The 16,858-nt window shown below is 48.8% G+C and overlaps 1 protein-coding gene across 3 annotated transcripts in view; it reads left to right on the top strand.

Annotated features, from left to right (window-relative positions):
* Positions 1-615: 615 nt before the first annotated feature.
* LOC115122816 (spastin-like) overlaps positions 616-16,858 on the top strand; it is a 30,135-nt gene continuing 13,892 nt past the window's right edge. For 2 of the 3 annotated variants that reach the window (XM_065007791.1, XM_065007790.1), the window contains exons 1-9: positions 616-972; positions 1,182-1,265; positions 1,370-1,453; positions 3,831-3,985; positions 5,114-5,250; positions 6,366-6,459; positions 11,772-11,846; positions 12,029-12,100; positions 15,026-15,101. In XM_065007791.1, the coding sequence (XP_064863863.1) occupies positions 855-972; positions 1,182-1,265; positions 1,370-1,453; positions 3,831-3,985; positions 5,114-5,250; positions 6,366-6,459; positions 11,772-11,846; positions 12,029-12,100; positions 15,026-15,101 (895 nt within the window). In that variant the 5' untranslated portion in view covers positions 616-854. The remainder of the gene's footprint in view (positions 973-1,181; positions 1,266-1,369; positions 1,454-3,830; positions 3,986-5,113; positions 5,251-6,365; positions 6,460-11,771; positions 11,847-12,028; positions 12,101-15,025; positions 15,102-16,858) is intronic. The other variant, XM_065007792.1, reaches the window with a different exon arrangement.

Below are 16,858 nucleotides of genomic sequence, written 5' to 3'. Positions count from 1 at the left end.
CTATGATGTATGACCAGATGCTCAAAGTGACCGTTCAAACAATGAAAAATAAATGTATTCAGAAATGGAAGGCAGTCGGGAGGACGCAAGATCAGGTGGGACCATTCAAGCCAATGAGAGGGCAGATATGCGCTTGAACAACTCCGATATAAAGTGTTTTTTTCCCCTCAAAGTTGGCGGGATGTCACTTGTCCTACTTATATATCAGTACACTCGTAAGAATCTAAACATTACGACACGTTTATTCGATTACATAAGACACAAGTAACAAATAAACCATTCAATTGTGTTTAATTAACCAAACGCGACACTCATTGACCTGCATAGAAAACTCGCCGCTTGTTGAGCGGGGAAAAAAGTGAACCTGGAGATGACAGATTTTGTGTCCAGTTATCCCTCTCGCTTCGCGTCTTCCCCCGTTATTTCTAAAAATAAACTAATATTACATTACTTTTGGTATGCCACGGTAAACTTCCACCCTATTTATCTACTGTCAGTGCTTATCGATTTACGTGACCGTATTACATTATATTTGCGTATATACACTTATTACCGTATTTAGGATCTTGTTTAAATGTTCGACAAGTGCGGCAGTTCCACGCATGCGTAACGCCAACTTCCTGTTTCAACAAAACACCGATGTCTTGGAACTGGGTCTCTGCATTGGTTTTGATATTATTGTAAAAATAGACACGTTTACGATCATCTGTCGGATATGAAAATGGTCAGAGATACAATAATACATTGCTGAGTTCGCTGACGCCCTTTTCTGGTGTTTAGATCTCTGTTTACTCCTGTATTTGAGATTCTGATGTAGCTAGCGACTGTAACTAGTTGTACATTATTTCACTACCATGTCGGCCAAAGTTAGGGCGGGGGACAGCAACGACAACGGAGAAATCATTAGAAACTACCATAAACGAGCATTTGAATACATATCCGTGGCACTAAAGATCGATGAAGATGACAAAGGTTGAATGCATCTCCTTATCTTAAAAAAAATATATATTGTATATGTTTATCATACATTAGTAGCTTCGATGAAACCAAGAGAGTTTTACCATGTCAAAACTCTTGGTTGCATCGAAGCCAATCGTACATGTTGTGTGACTATGCAATGGCTCACTGGGAGTGTCTGTCTGTCTGTCTCTGTGACTGAGCCTGTGGGTTTGTTATGGCAGGTGTCAAGGAGGAGGCAGTACAGTGGTATCAGAAAGGCATTGCGGAGCTTCAAAGGGGGATCGCTATTGAAGTCACAGGACAAGGTAAGCTAATTCCTACCTCATTATCTTTCAAGTTAATATGAGGTTGTTTGTGTTGTGGCCGTTGGCCAGTGACCACGTTTCGCTGTCTTTCACTTTCACTTTAGGAGAACATTGTGATCGTTCCAAGAGGCTTCAAACTAAGATGATCAACAATCTCACCATGGCAAAGGACCGACTCGCTCTTCTAGGTCAGCTCTCTGACGATGTTGAGAACGTTGTTTTAGATTGTTTCACGTCATGATGTCTTCCCATACTGGTAATATATGAGGCATGCTGCAGTCTTCATGATGACTTCCTATACTGGTAATATATGAGGCATGCTGCAGTCTTCATGATGTCTTCCCATACTGGTAATATATGAGGCATGCTGCAGTCTTCATGATGACTTCCTATACTGGTAATATATGAGGCATTCTGGTAATATATGAGGCATGCTGCAGTCTTCATGATGACTTCCTATACTGGTAATATATGAGGCATGCTGCAGTCTTCATGATGACTTCCTATACTGGTAATATATGAGGCATGCTGCAGTCTTCATGATGACTTCTCATTCTGGTAATATATGAGGCATGCTGCAGACTTCATGATGACTTCTCATTCTGGTAATATATGAGGCATGCTGCAGTCTTCATGATGACTTCCTATACTGGTAATATATGAGGCATGCTGCAGTCTTCATGATGACTTCTCATTCTGGTAATATATGAGGCATGCTGCAGACTTCATGATGACTTCTCATTCTGGTAATATATGAGGCATGCTGCAGTCTTCATGATGACTTCCTATACTGGTAATATATGAGGCATGCTGCAGTCTTCATGATGACTTCCTATACTGGTAATATATGAGGCATGCTGCAGTCTTCATGATGACTTCCTATACTGGTAATATATGAGGCATGCTGCAGTCTTCATGATGACTTCCTATACTGGTAATATATGAGGCATGCTGCAGTCTTCATGATGACTTCCTATACTGGTAATATATGAGGCATGCTGCAGTCTTCATGATGACTTCCTATACTGGTAATATATGAGGCATGCTGCAGTCTTCATGATGACTTCTCATTCTGGTAATATATGAGGCATGCTGCAGACTTCATGATGACTTCTCATTCTGGTAATATATGAGGCATGCTGCAGTCTTCATGATGACTTCCTATACTGGTAATATATGAGGCATGCTGCAGTCTTCATGATGACTTCTCATTCTGGTAATATATGAGGCATGCTGCAGACTTCATGATGACTTCTCATTCTGGTAATATATGAGGCATGCTGCAGACTTCATGATGACTTCTCATTCTGGTAATATATGAGGCATGCTGCAGTCTTCTCTCATAACACTTTGAAGTGATGCCACACTTAGATTTTGAGCTACACAGATCTGTGTTGTAAATAAATCCTGACTAAGATCAGTATTTCTCACTCAAAAAGGTTTAAAAGATATTGACATTTGAATTGTTATATTAGCAGCTATGTGTTTTAGCAATTTGCAAATAGTTATATTACTAATGTTTTTGTTTTTTAAAATTGAACCTTGTAGGGTCTCTCTCTCCATTCTCGCTTACTCTCTCTCACCCTCTGTCTCTCTCACCCTCTGTCTCTCTCCATCCTCTCTCTCTCACCCTCTGTCTCTCCATCCTCTCTCTCTCACCATCCTCTCTCTCTCACCATCCTCTCTCTCCGTCCTCTCTCTCTCATCCTCTCTCTCCGTTCCTCTCTCTCTCACCTTCTGTCTCTCTCCTAACTCTCTCTCTCACCCTCTGTCTCTCTCCATCCTCTCTCTCTCACCCTCTGTCTCTCTCCATCCTCTCTCTCTCACCCTCTCTCTCACCATCCTCTCTCTCTCACCATCCTCTCTCTCTCCGTCCTCTCTCTCATCCTCTCTCTCCGTCCTCTCTCTCTCACCCTCGGTCTCTCTCCATCCTCTCTCTCACCCTCGGTCTCTCTCCATCCTCTCTCACCCTCTGTCTCTCTCCATCCCCTCTCTCTCCATCCTCTCTCTCTCTCACCCTCTGTCTCTCTCCATCCTCTCTCTCTCACCCTCTCTCTCTCACCCTCTGTCTCTCTCCGTCCTCTCTCTCACCATCCTCTCTCTCCGTCCTCTCTCTCTCACCATCCTCTCTCTCCGTCCTCTCTCTCTCACCCTCTGTCTCTCTCCGTCCTCTCTCTCTCACCATCCTCTCTCTCCGTCCTCTCTCTCTCAACCTCTCTCTCTCTCCATCCTCTCTCTCTCTCCATCCTCTCTCTCTCACATCCTCTCTCTCCGTCCTCTCTCTCTCATCCTCTGTCTCTCTCTGTCTTCTCTCTCTCACCCTGTCTCTCCGTCCTCTCTCTCTGTCCTCTCTCTCTCCGTCTTCTCTCTCTCACCATCCTCTCTCTCCGTCCTCTCTCTCTCATCCTCTGTCTCTCTCTGTCTTCTCTCTCTCACCCTGTCTCTCCGTCCTCTCTCTCTGTCCTCTCTTTCTCCGTCTTCTCTCTCTCACCCTCTGTCCTCTCTGTCTCTCTGTCTGTCTCTCTGTCTCTCTCTCTCTCTGTCTCTCTCTGTCTCTCGCCACAGAAGGTACATCGGCGTCTAAAACGAGCCACAGCCCTCAGAGTCCACCAGGCCATCTCCCTACCCCTCCAGTGAGGCCTACTGGTCCAAAGAACAAGCCAGGACCAGGACACAGTAAGCCAGCAAGCACTGGCTCAAGCAGGACCAACAATATCAAGGTATCCCTGGTACAGGTCCTGTCCCTGGTCCCATTAAAGTACAGGCTTTGTCCTGTCTCTGTCCCTGGTCCCATTAAAGTACAGGCTTTGTCCTGTCTCTGTCCCTGGTCCCATTAAAGTACAGGCCTTGTCCTGTCTCTGTCCCTGGTCCCATTAAAGTACAGGCCTTGTCCTGTCTCTGTCCCTGGTCCCATTAAAGTACAGACCTTGTCCTGTCTCTGTCCCTGGTCCCATTAAAGTACAGACCTTGTCCTGTCTCTGTCCCTGGTCCCATTAAAGTACAGGCCTTGTCCTGTCTCTGTCCCTGGTCCCATTAAAGTACAGGCCTTGTCCTGTCTCTGTCCCTGGTCCCATTAAAGTACAGGCCTTGTCCTGTCTCTGTCCCTGGTCCCATTAAAGTACAGACCTTGTCCTGTCTCTGTCCCTGGTCCCATTAAAGTACAGACCTTGTCCTGTCTCTGTCCCTGGTCCCATTAAAGTACAGGCCTTGTCCTGTCTCTGTCCCTGGTCCCATTAAAGTACAGGCCTTGTCCTGTCTCTGTCCCTGGTCCCATTAAAGTACAGGCCTTGTCCTGTCTCTGTCCCTGGTCCCATTAAAGTACAGACCGTGTCCTGTCTCTGTCCCTGGTCCCATTAAAGTACAGGCCTTGTCCTGTCTCTGTCCCTGGTCCCATTAAAGTACAGGCCTTGTCCTGTCTCTGGTCCCATTAAAGTACAGGCCTTGTCCTGTCTCTGGTCCCATTAAAGTACAGACCTTGTCCTGTCTCTGTCCCTGGTCCCATTAAAGTACAGACCTTGTCCTGTCTCTGTCCCTGGTCCCATTAAAGTACAGGCCTTGTCCTGTCTCTGTCCCTGGTCCCATTAAAGTACAGGCCTTGTCCTGTCTCTGTCCCTGGTCCCATTAAAGTACAGACCTTGTTCTATCCCCGTCCCCTATCCTCTAGTCCCATAAATGATTTAGTCCTAGTTTTATAACCTCCCCGCTAACAGTTTACGGAAAACAACGTTTCTGAGTCGTAATTTGTCTTAAATACTGTTTCAAATGGGACGTTGTTGCTCATAGTGTATCCTGTTTGTTTTATGTGTATTTTTATGGTCCTATGATATTGTGCACTTGTTCTCTCTAAGGTTGTCCCTCGGGCTGCAGGGAGAGGACAGAATGGTAGACCAGCAGCATCGAAGGAACCACAGAAGAGGGATATGAAGAACTTCAAGAATGTGGACAGCAAGTTGGCCAGCTTCATACTGAATGAAATCGTAGACGGGTAGGATAGATGAGCAATCTGTGTAGCCATGTCCCCGGAGCTATCTGTGTAGCCATGTCCCCGGAGCGATCCGCGTAGCCATGTCCCCGGAGCGATCCGGAGCGATCCGCGCCATGTCCCCCGGAGCGATCCGCGTAGCCATGTCCCCGGAGCGATCCGCGTAGCCATGTCCCCGGAGCGATCCGTGTAGCCATGTCCCCGGAGCGATCCGCGTAGCCATGTCCCCGGAGCGATCCGTGTAGCCATGTCCCCGGAGCGATCCGCGTAGCCATATCCCCGGAGCGATCCGCGTAGCCATATCCCCGGAGCGATCCGCGTAGCCATATCCCCGGAGCGATCCGCGTAGCCATGTCCCCGGAGCGATCCGCGTAGCCCGGTCCCCGGAGCGATCCGCGTAGCCATGTCCCCGGAGCGATCCGTAGCCGGTCCCCAGCGATCCGCGTCCGCGTAGCCCCCCGGAGCGATCCGCGTAGCCCCCGGATCCGCGTATCCCCCGGAGCGATCCGGTCCGTAGCCATGTCCCCGTAGGAGCGATCCGCGTAGCCATGTCCCCGGAGCGATCCGCGTAGCCCGGTCCCCGGAGCGATCCGCGTAGCCCGGTCCCAGGAGCGATCCGCGTAGCCCGGTCCCCGGAGCGATCCGCGTAGCCCGGTCCCCGGAGCGATCCGCGTAGCCCGGTCCCCGGAGCGATCCGCGTAGCCATGTCCCCGGAGCGATCCGCGTAGCCCGGTCCGCGTAGCCCGGTCCCCGGAGCGATCCGCGTAGCCCGGTCCCTGGAGCGATCCGCGTAGCCTTTTGGTCATTGTCTGGGGAGTTGGCTATACAGAACTAACAGACGTGTGACCAGGCTATGACGGAGAAGACCCTCAGCACATTCAATGGAGGGATTCTAGAGTCGATGATAGTGGATAGCGCAGTGGACTACAGTCAGGATCAAATTACACGTTGAACATCTTGGGGACGCCCCGACGTCAAACTCTTAGACCTTTGAGGCGGCACACACTGATACTTTTGTTAAGGCGGGTTTCTAGCTCTCCTGTATTCACAACCCATGACTGTAATTGAGACTGCTGGGGTTTCTGGAGTCATTTAAATACATTGTGTGTGTATTTCAGTGGGTCGTCAGTGAGCTTTGAAGACATAGCGGGTCAGGAGCTGGCTAAACAAGCTCTTCAGGAGATAGTTATCCTGCCTGCACTCAGACCTGAGGTGAACATGTTTGCTTTCTACTCTTGTGTTATGAGCTGCTGTCTGTCAGTTATGCCTGATTCTCATTCGAGGGTCAAACCTACCCAAGCTGAGCTGCTTCGATCTGGTCTGTTTACACATCCCCGAGCAGGGCACAGTACAGTTGAGGTCGGCCCTATTGTGGGAATCAGGCTTCACAGTTGTCTTGTTGTCTCTTGTCCAGTCTAATGTCTCTAGTCAAATCAAATCAAAGTTTATTTGTCACGGTACCAGGAGTAGACGATCCAGTGAAATGCGAATAGCACCAGGTCCCAGGAAATGCTGAATCCAGGTGTAGTAGACCTCACAGTCCCAGGAAATGCGAATCCAGGTGTAGTAGACCTTACAGTGAAATCCCAGGTGTAGTAGACGTGAAATGCTGAATACAACAGGTGTAGTAGACCGTGAGTGAAATGCCAACAGGTGTAGTAGACGTGTCCCAGGTGTAGTAGACCTCACAGTGAAATGCTGAATCCCCGGAAATAGTAGCCTTACAGTGAAATGCTGAATACAACAGGTCCCAGTGAAATGCTGAATACAACGGTGCCCGACCCCGGAGCGAATACAACAGGTGTAGCCATGTCCCAGTGAAATGGAATACAACAGGTGTAGTGAAATGCTGAATACCATGTCCCCGTAGTAGCCTCACAGTGAAATCTGAATACAACAGCGTAGCCCGGTCCCAGGTGTAGTAGACCTCACAGTGAAATGCTGAATCCAGGTGTAGTAGACCTCACAGTGAAATGCTGAATACAACAGCCCGGAAATCCCTGGTAGCGATGAAATGCCGGTGTAGTAGACGTGAAATGCCTTTGGTCATTGTCTGGGGAGTTGGCTGAATACAGAACTAACAGACGTGAAATGACCAGGCTATGAAATGCGGAGAAGACCCTCAGCACATTCAATGGAGGGATTCTAAATGAGGTGTAGTAGACGATGAAATGCTGAATACAACAGGTGGTAGACCTACAGTGAAATGCTGAATACAACAGGTGGACTACAGTCTGAATACAACAGGATCAAAAATTGAATACAACGTTGAACATCTTGGGGTAGACGCCTGAATACAACAGAGTAGACGTGAAATGCAAACTCTTAGACCTTTAGACCTTACAGGAAATGCTGAATACACAGGTGTAGTAGACACTGATACTTTTGTTAGACCTTACAGTGAAATGGAATACGGGTTTCTGAGCTCTCCTGTGAAATTGAATACAACAACCCACAGTGAAATGCTGAATACAACAGGTGTGAGACTGTGAAATGCTGGGGTTTCTGTGAGTCATTTAAATACATTGTGTGACCTGTGATTTCAGTGGGTCAGTGAAATGCAGTGAGCTTTGAAGACATAGCCTCACAGGGAATCAGGTGTAGCTGGAAATGCTAAACAAGCTCTTCAGGAGAGACCTAGTGAAATATCCTGCCTGCACAACAGGTCAGACCTGAGGACCTGAACATGTTTGACTTTGAAATGCTGAATACTGTAGTAGACTTGAATACACAGGTGTAGTAGACTTGTGTGAATACATGAGCTGCTGTCTGTGTAGTAGACAGTTATGCCTGATTCTCATTCGAATACAACAGGGTCAAAAATGCCAACAGGTGTAGTAGACCTTAAGTGAAATGCTGAGCTGCTGAATACAACAGGTGTAGTCTGGTCTGTTTACACATCCCCTTACAGTGAAATGCAGGGCACAGTGAAATGCAGTTGAGACCTACAGTGAAATGCTGAATACAACAGGTGTAGTAGACCTTACAGTGAAATGTGGGAATCAGGCTTCAACAGGTGTGTCTTGTTGTCTCTTGTCCAGTCTAATGTCTCTAGTCAAATCAAACAACAGGTCAAAAATGTTTATTTGTCACGGTGTAGTAGACCTTACAGTGAAATGCTGAATACAACAAGTGTAGTAGACCTTACAGTGAAATGCTGAATACAACAGGTGTAGTAGACCTTACAGTGAAATGCTGAATACAACAGGTGTAGTAGACCTCACAGTGAAATGCTGAATACAACAGGTGTAGTAGACCGTACAGTGAAATGCTGAATACAACAGGTGTAGTAGACCTTACAGTGAAATGCTGAATACAACAGGTGTAGGTAGACCTCACAGTGAAATGCTGAATACAACAGGTGTAGTAGACCTCACAGTGAAATGCTGAATACAACAGGTGTAGTAGACCTTACAGTGAAATGCTGAATACAACAGGTGTAGTAGACCTCACAGTGAAATGCTGAATACAACAGGTGTAGTAGACCTGACAGTGAAATGAAATGCTGAATACAACAGGTGTAGTAGACCTGACAGTGAAATGCTGAATACAACAGGTGTAGTAGACCTCACAGTGAAATGCTGAATACAACAGGTGTAGACCTACAGTGACTGAATACAACAGGTGTAGTAGACCTCAGTGAAATGCTGAATACAACAGGTGTAGTAGACCTCTGAAATGCAGTGAAATGCTGAATACAACAAGTGTAGTAGACCTCACAGTGAAATGCTCAACAGTGAAATGCTGAATACAACAAGTGTAGTAGACCTCAGTGAAATGCAGGTGAAACCTGTGAAATGCTGAATACAACAGGTGTAGTAGACCTTACAGTGAAATGCTGAATACAACAGGTGTAGTAGACCTTACAGTGAAATGCTTACTTTACAAACCCCTAACCAACAGTGCAATTTTTAAGGTATTCGGTGAACAATAGATAAGTAAGGAAATAAAAAATAGTAAATTACAGTGAATAATTACATTTACATTTACATTTAAGTCATTTAGCAGACGCTCTTATCCAGAGCGACTTACAAATTGGTGCGTTCACCTTAAGACATCCAGTGGAACAGCCACTTTACAATAGTGCATCTAAATCTTTTAAGGGGGGTGAGAAGGATTACTTTATCCTATCCTAGGTATTCCTGAAAGAGGTGGGGTTTCAGGTGTCTCCGGAAGGTGGTGATTGACTCCGCTGTCCTGGCGTCGTGAGGGAGTTTGTTCCACCATTGGGGGGCCAGAGCAGCGAACAGTTTTGACTGGGCTGAGCGGGAACTGTACTTCCTCAGTGGTAGGGAGGCGAGCAGGCCAGAGGTGGATGAACGCAGTGCCCTTGTTTGGGTGTAGAGCCTGATCAGAGCCTGGAGGTACTGAGGTGCCGTTCCCCTCACAGCTCCGTAGGCAAGCACCATGGTCTTGTAGCGGATGCGAGCTTCAACTGGAAGCCAGTGGAGAGAGCGGAGGAGCGGGGTGACGTGAGAGAACTTGGGAAGGTTGAACACCAGACGGGCTGCGGCGTTCTGGATGAGTTGTAGGGGTTTAATGGCACAGGCAGGGAGCCCAGCCAACAGCGAGTTGCAGTAATCCAGACGGGAGATGACAAGTGCCTGGATTAGGACCTGCGCTGCTTCCTGTGTGAGGCAGGGTCGTACACTGCGGATGTTGTAGAGCATGAACCTACAAGAACGGGCCACCGCCTTGATGTTAGTTGAGAACGACAGGGTGTTGTCCAGGATCACGCCAAGGTTCTTAGCGCTCTGGGAGGAGGACACAATGGAGTTGTCAACCGTGATGGCGAGATCATGGAACGGGCAGTCCTTCCCGGGAGGAAGAGCAGCTCCGTCTTGCCGAGGTTCAGCTTGAGGTGGTGATCCGTCATCCACACTGATATGTCTGCCAGACATGCAGAGATGCGATTCGCCACCTGGTCATCAGAAGGGGAAAGGAGAAGATTAATTGTGTGTCGTCTGCATAGCAATGATAGGAGAGACCATGTGAGGTTATGACAGAGCCAAGTGACTTGGTGTATAGCGAGAATAGGAGAGGGCCTAGAACAGAGCCCTGGGGGACGCCAGTGGTGAGAGCGCGTGGTGAGGAGACAGATTCTCGCCACGCCACCTGGTAGGAGCGACCTGTCAGGTAGGACGCAATCCAAGCGTGGGCCGCGCCGGAGATGCCCAACTCGGAGAGGGTGGAGAGGAGAATCTGATGGTTCACAGTATCGAAGGCAGCCGATAGGTCTAGAAGGATGAGAGCAGAGGAGAGAGAGTTAGCTTTAGCAGTGCGGAGGGCCTCCGTGATACAGAGAAGAGCAGTCTCAGTTGAATGACTAGTCTTGAAACCTGACTGATTTGGATCAAGAAGGTCATTCTGAGAGAGATAGCGGGAGAGCTGGCCAAGGACGGCACGTTCGAGAGTTTTGGAGAGAAAAGAAAGAAGGGATACTGGTCTGTAGTTGTTGACATCGGAGGGATCGAGTGTAGGTTTTTTCAGAAGGGTGCAACTCTCGCTCTCTTGAAGACAGAAGGGACGTAGCCAGCGGTCAGGGATGAGTTGATGAGCGAGGTGAGGTAAGGGAGAAGGTCTCCGGAAATGGTCTGGAGAAGAGAGGAGGGAATAGGGTCAAGCGGGCAGATTGTTGGGCGGCCGGCCGTCACAAGACGCGAGATTTCATCTGGAGAGAGAGGGGAGAAAGAGGTCAGAGCACAGGGTAGGGCAGTGTGAGCAGAACCAGCGGTGTCGTTTGACTTAGCAAACGAGGATCGGATGTCGTCGACCTTCTTTTCAAAATGGTTGACGAAGTCATCTGCAGAGAGGGAGGAGGGGGGAGGGGGAGGAGGATTCAGGAGGGAGGAGAAGATGGCAAAGAGCTTCCTAGGGTTAGAGGCAGATGCTTGGAATTTAGAGTGGTAGAAAGCTGCCCGGAGCCCTGTTCTTTACAGTAGGGAGGCTATATACAGTAGAGAGGCTATATACAGTAGGGAGGGGCTATATACAGTAGAGGCTATATAACAGTAGAGGCTATATACAGTAACCAGGCTATATACAGTAGGGAGGCTATATACAGTAGGGATGCTATATACAGTAGGGAGGCTATATACAGTAGAGAGGCTATTTACAGTAGAGAGGCTATATACAGTAGAGAGGCTATATACAGTAGGGAGGCTATATACAGTAGGGAGGCTATATACAGTAGAGGGGCTATATACAGTAGAGGGGCTATATACAGTAGAGGGGCTATATACAGTAGAGGGGCTATATACAGTAGAGAGGCTATATACAGTAGAGAGGCTATATACAGTAACCAGGCTATATACAGTTGAGAGGCTATATACAGTAGAGAGGCTATATACAGTAGAGAGGCTTTATACAGTAGAGGGGCTATATACAGTAGAGGGCCTATATACAGTAGAGGGCTATATACAGTAGAGAGGCTATATACAGTAGAGAGGCTATAGTGTTGTCTCTACTCCAGTCTATAGTGGTGTCTCTACTCCAGTCTATGGTGTTGTGTTGGTCCCCTCTAGCTGTTCACTGGTCTCAGATCCCCGGCACGAGGTCTGCTCCTCTTCGGTCCCCCAGGCAACGGAAAGACTATGCTGGTGAGTCAGACGTTTGTGACCATCAAATGACATCACATGGTGTTGACTGCATGTTGACGACATTATGCCTATTTCTCATGATAATAAATGTATCTATTGTGTCCCTCTACCCAGGCCAAAGCAGTAGAAATGGAGTCCTCTTTCTCGTGATAATGATTGATCTGTTTTGACCCTCTCCCCAGGCCAAAGCAGTAGCCATGGAGTCCCATGCCACCTTCTTTAACATCAGTGCTTCCAGTCTGACCTCTAAATGGGTGAGGAGTCTTAAGACTGTGGTCATTTACTGTGTCCAAAATGGCACCCTATTCTCTGGGTAGTGGACTACTGTAGACCAGGGTAGTGGACTACTGTTGACCAGGGTAGTGGACTACTGTTGACCAGGGTAGTGGACTACTATTGACCAGGGTCTATAGGGTAGTGGACTACTGTAGACCAGGGTATATAGGGTAGTGGACTACTTTAGACCAGGGTAGTGGACTACTGTAGACCAGGGTAGTGGACTACTGTAGACCAGGGTAGTGGACTACTGTAGACCAGGGTAGTGGCCTACTGTTGACCAGGGTAGTGGCCTACTGTTGACCAGGGTAGTGGACTACTGTAGACCAGGGTAGTGGACTACTGTAGACCAGGGTAGTGGACTACTGTAGACCAGGGTAGTGGACTACTGTTGACCAGGGTCTATAGGGTAGTGGACTACTGTAGACCAGGGTAGTGGCCTACTGTAGACCAGGGTAGTGGACTACTGTAGACCAGGGTAGTGGACTACTGTTGACCAGGGTAGTGGACTACTGTAGACAAGGGTAGTGGACTACTGTAGACCAGGGTCTATAGGGTAGTGGACTACTGTTGACCAGGGTCTATAGGGTAGTGGACTACTGTTGACCAGGGTATTGGACTACTGTAGACCAGGGTCTATAGGGTAGTGGACTACTGTTGACCAGGGTCTATAGGGTAGTGGACTACTGTTGACCAGGGTAGTGGACTACTGTTGACCAGGGTAGTGGACTACTGTAGACCAGGGTAGTGGACTACTGTAGACCAGGGTAGTGGACTACTGTAGACCTGGGTAGTGGACTACTGTTGACCAGGGTAGTGGACTACTGTAGACCAGGGTAGTGGACTACTGTAGACCAGGGTAGTGGACTACTGTTGACCAGGGTCTATAGGGTAGTGGACTACTGTAGACCAGGGTAGTGGACTACTGTAGTGGACTACTGTAGACCAGGGTAGTGGACTACTGTAGACCAGGGTAGTGGACTACTGTAGACCAGGGTAGTGGACTACTGTTGACCAGGGTCTATAGGGTAGTGGACTACTGTTGACCAGGGTCTATAGGGTAGTGGACTACTGTTGACCAGGGTAGTGGACTACTGTTGACCAGGGTAGTGGACTACTGTAGACCAGGGTCTATAGGGTAGTGGACTACTGTTGACCAGGGTCTATAGGGTAGTGGACTACTGTTGACCAGGGTAGTGGACTACTGTTGACCAGGGTAGTGGACTACTGTAGACCAGGGTAGTGGACTACTGTAGACCAGGGTAGTGGACTACTGTAGACCAGGGTAGTGGACTACTGTAGACCAGGGTAGTGGACTACTGTTGACCAGGGTAGTGGACTACTGTTGACCAGGGTCTATAGGGTAGTGGACTACTGTAGACCAGGGTAGTGGCCTACTGTAGACCAGGGTAGTGGACTATTGTAGACCAGGGTAGTGGACTACTGTTGACCAGGGTAGTGGACTACTGTAGACAAGGGTAGTAGACTACTGTAGACCAGGGTCTATAGGGTAGTGGACTACTGTTGACCAGGGTCTATAGGGTAGTGGACTACTGTTGACCAGGGTATTGGACTACTGTAGACCAGGGTCTATAGGGTAGTGGACTACTGTTGACCAGGGTCTATAGGGTAGTGGACTACTGTTGACCAGGGTAGTGGACTACTGTTGACCAGGGTAGTGGACTACTGTAGACCAGGGTAGTGGACTACTGTAGACCAGGGTAGTGGACTACTGTAGACCTGGGTAGTGGACTACTGTTGACCAGGGTAGTGGACTACTGTAGACCAGGGTAGTGGACTACTGTAGACCAGGGTAGTGGACTACTGTTGACCAGGGTCTATAGGGTAGTGGACTACTGTAGACCAGGGTAGTGGACTACTGTTGACCAGGGTAGTGGACTACTGTAGACCAGGGTAGTGGACTACTGTAGACCAGGGTAGTGGACTACTGTAGACCAGGGTAGTGGACTACTGTTGACCAGGGTCTATAGGGTAGTGGACTACTGTTGACCAGGGTCTATAGGGTAGTGGACTACTGTTGACCAGGGTCTATAGGGTAGTGGACTACTGTTGACCAGGGTAGTGGACTACTGTAGACCAGGGTCTATAGGGTAGTGGACTACTGTTGACCAGGGTCTATAGGGTAGTGGACTACTGTTGACCAGGGTAGTGGACTACTGTTGACCAGGGTAGTGGACTACTGTAGACCAGGGTAGTGGACTACTGTAGACCAGGGTAGTGGACTACTGTAGACCAGGGTAGTGGACTACTGTTGACCAGGGTAGTGGACTACTGTTGACCAGGGTAGTGGACTACTGTTGACCAGGGTCTATAGACTACTGTAGACCTGGGTAGTGGACTACTGTAGACCAGGGTAGTGGACTACTGTTGACCAGGGTAGTGGACTACTGTAGACCAGGGTAGTGGACTACTGTAGACCTGGGTAGTGGACTACTGTAGACCTGGGTAGTGGACTACTGTTGACCTGGGTAGTGGACTACTGTTGACCAGGGTAGTGGACTATTGTTGACCAGGGTAGTGGACTACTGTTGACCAGGGTAGTGGACTACTGTAGACCAGGGTAGTGGACTACTGTAGACCAGGGTAGTGGACTACTGTAGACCAGGGTAGTGGACTACTGTAGACCAGGGTAGTGGACTACTGTAGACCAGGGTAGTGGACTACTGTAGACCAGTACCCAGGTAGAAATATGTCCCAACTAGTGGATTAGCTAACTAGCTGATCAGTCTAACTATCAATAAACAGATGGTTATAAGTCTTTAAACTGCTTATGAACTCTTTTAAAACCACTTTATAAAGTTGACCTTTTTACGTTCCAGTGTAAAGTGTTCGTACCAGTAGTTGTACTTGAGTGACCTCTGACCTGTATCTCTCCTTCCCAGGTGGGAGAGGGAGAGAAGCTGGTCAGAGCTCTGTTTGCTGTGGCCAGAGAACTACAGCCTGCCATCATCTTCATTGGTTGGTTTGAGCGATTTCACTGTATACTCAGTAGCATCCAACAATGATCTGACGTCCAACATTAATATTTGAACTTGGTAGCCTAGTGGTTAGAGTGTAGAGGCGGCAGGGTAGCCTAGTGGTTAGAGTGTAGGGACGGTAGGTAGCCTAGTGGTTAGAGTGTAGAGGTGGCAGGTAGCCTAGTGGTTAGAGTGTAGAGGAGGCAGGTAGCCTAGTGGTTAGAGTGTAGAGGTGGCAGGTAGCCTAGTGGTTAGAGTGTAGGGACGGTAGGTAGCCTAGTGGTTAGAGTGTAGAGGTGGCAGGTAGCCTAGTGGTTAGAGGTGGCAGGTAGACTAGTGGTTAGAGTGTAGAGGCGGCAGGGTAGCCTGTGGTTAGAGTGTAGAGGTGGCAGGTAGCAGGGTAGCCTAGTGGTTAGAGTGTAGAGGTGGCAGGTAGCCTAGTGGTTAGAGTGTAGAGGTGGCAGGTAGCCTAGTGGTTAGAGTGTAGAGGTGGCAGGTAGCCTAGTGGTTAGAGTGTAGAGGCGGCAGGGTAGCCTAGTGGTTAGAGTGTAGAGGTGGCAGGTAGCCTAGTGGTTAGAGTGTAGAGGTGGCAGGTAGCCTAGTGGTTAGAGTGTAGAGGCGGCAGGGTAGCCTAGTGGTTAGAGTGTAGAGGTGGCAGGTAGCCTAGTGGTTAGAGTGTAGAGGTGGCAGGTAGCCTAGTGGTTAGAGTGTAGAGGTGGCAGGGTAGCCTAGTGGTTAGAGTGTAGAGGTGGCAGGTAGCCTAGTGGTTAGAGTGTAGAGGTGGCAGGGTAGCCTAGTGGTTAGAGTGTAGAGGTGGCAGGTAGCCTAGTGGTTAGAGTGTAGAGGTGGCAGGGTAGCCTAGTGGTTAGAGTGTAGAGGTGGCAGGGTAGCCTAGTGGTTAGAGTGTAGAGGCGGCAGGGTAGCCTAGTGGTTAGAGTGTGGGTGGCAGGGTAGCCTAGTGGTTAGAGTGTAGAGGTGGCAGGGTAGCCTAGTGGTTAGAGTGTAGAGGTGGCAGGTAGACTAGTGGTTAGTGGAGGAGGCAGGTAGCCTAGTGGTTAGAGTGTAGGGGGTAGGTAGCCTAGTGGTTAGAGTGTAGAGGCGGCAGGGTAGCCTAGTGGTTAGAGTGTAGAGGAGGCAGGTAGCCTAGTGGTTAGGTGTAGCCTAGTGGTTAGAGTGTAGAGACGGCATGGTAGCCTAGTGGTTAAGGTGAGGAGGCAGAGGAGGCAGGTAGCCCTAGTGGTTAGAGTGTAGAGGTGGTAGGGTAGCCTAGTGGTTAGAGTGTAGAGGTGGCAGGGTAGCCTAGTGGTTAGAGTGTAGAGGTGGCAGGGTAGCCTAGTGGTTAGAGTGTAGAGGTGGCAGGTAGCCTAGTGGTTAGAGTGTAGAGGTGGCAGGGTAGCCTAGTGGTTAGAGTGTAGAGGTGGTAGGGTAGCCTAGTGGTTAGAGTGTAGAGGTGGTAGGGTAGCCTAGTGGTTAGAGTGTAGAGGTGGCAGGGTAGCCTAGTGGTTAGAGTGTAGAGGAGGCAGGTAGTCTAGTGGTTAGAGTGTAGAGGTGGCAGGGTAGCCTAGTGGTTAGAGTGTAGAGGTGGTAGGGTAGCCTAGTGGTTAGAGTGTAGAGGCGGCAGGGTAGCCTAGTGGTGGTAGGGGCAGGGTAGCCTAGTGGTTAGAGTGTAGAGGCGGCAGGGTATGGTTAGAGTCCTAGTGGTTAGAGTGTAGAGGCGGCAGGGTAGCCTAGTGGTTAGAGTGTAGAGGCGGCAGGGTA

Source organism: Oncorhynchus nerka, linkage group LG23, assembly GCF_034236695.1.
Source record: "Oncorhynchus nerka isolate Pitt River linkage group LG23, Oner_Uvic_2.0, whole genome shotgun sequence".
Classification (NCBI taxonomy): domain Eukaryota; kingdom Metazoa; phylum Chordata; class Actinopteri; order Salmoniformes; family Salmonidae; genus Oncorhynchus; species Oncorhynchus nerka.
Note: the sequence above shows the minus strand (reverse complement) of the source record. Positions and strands in the feature narration are given on the sequence as shown.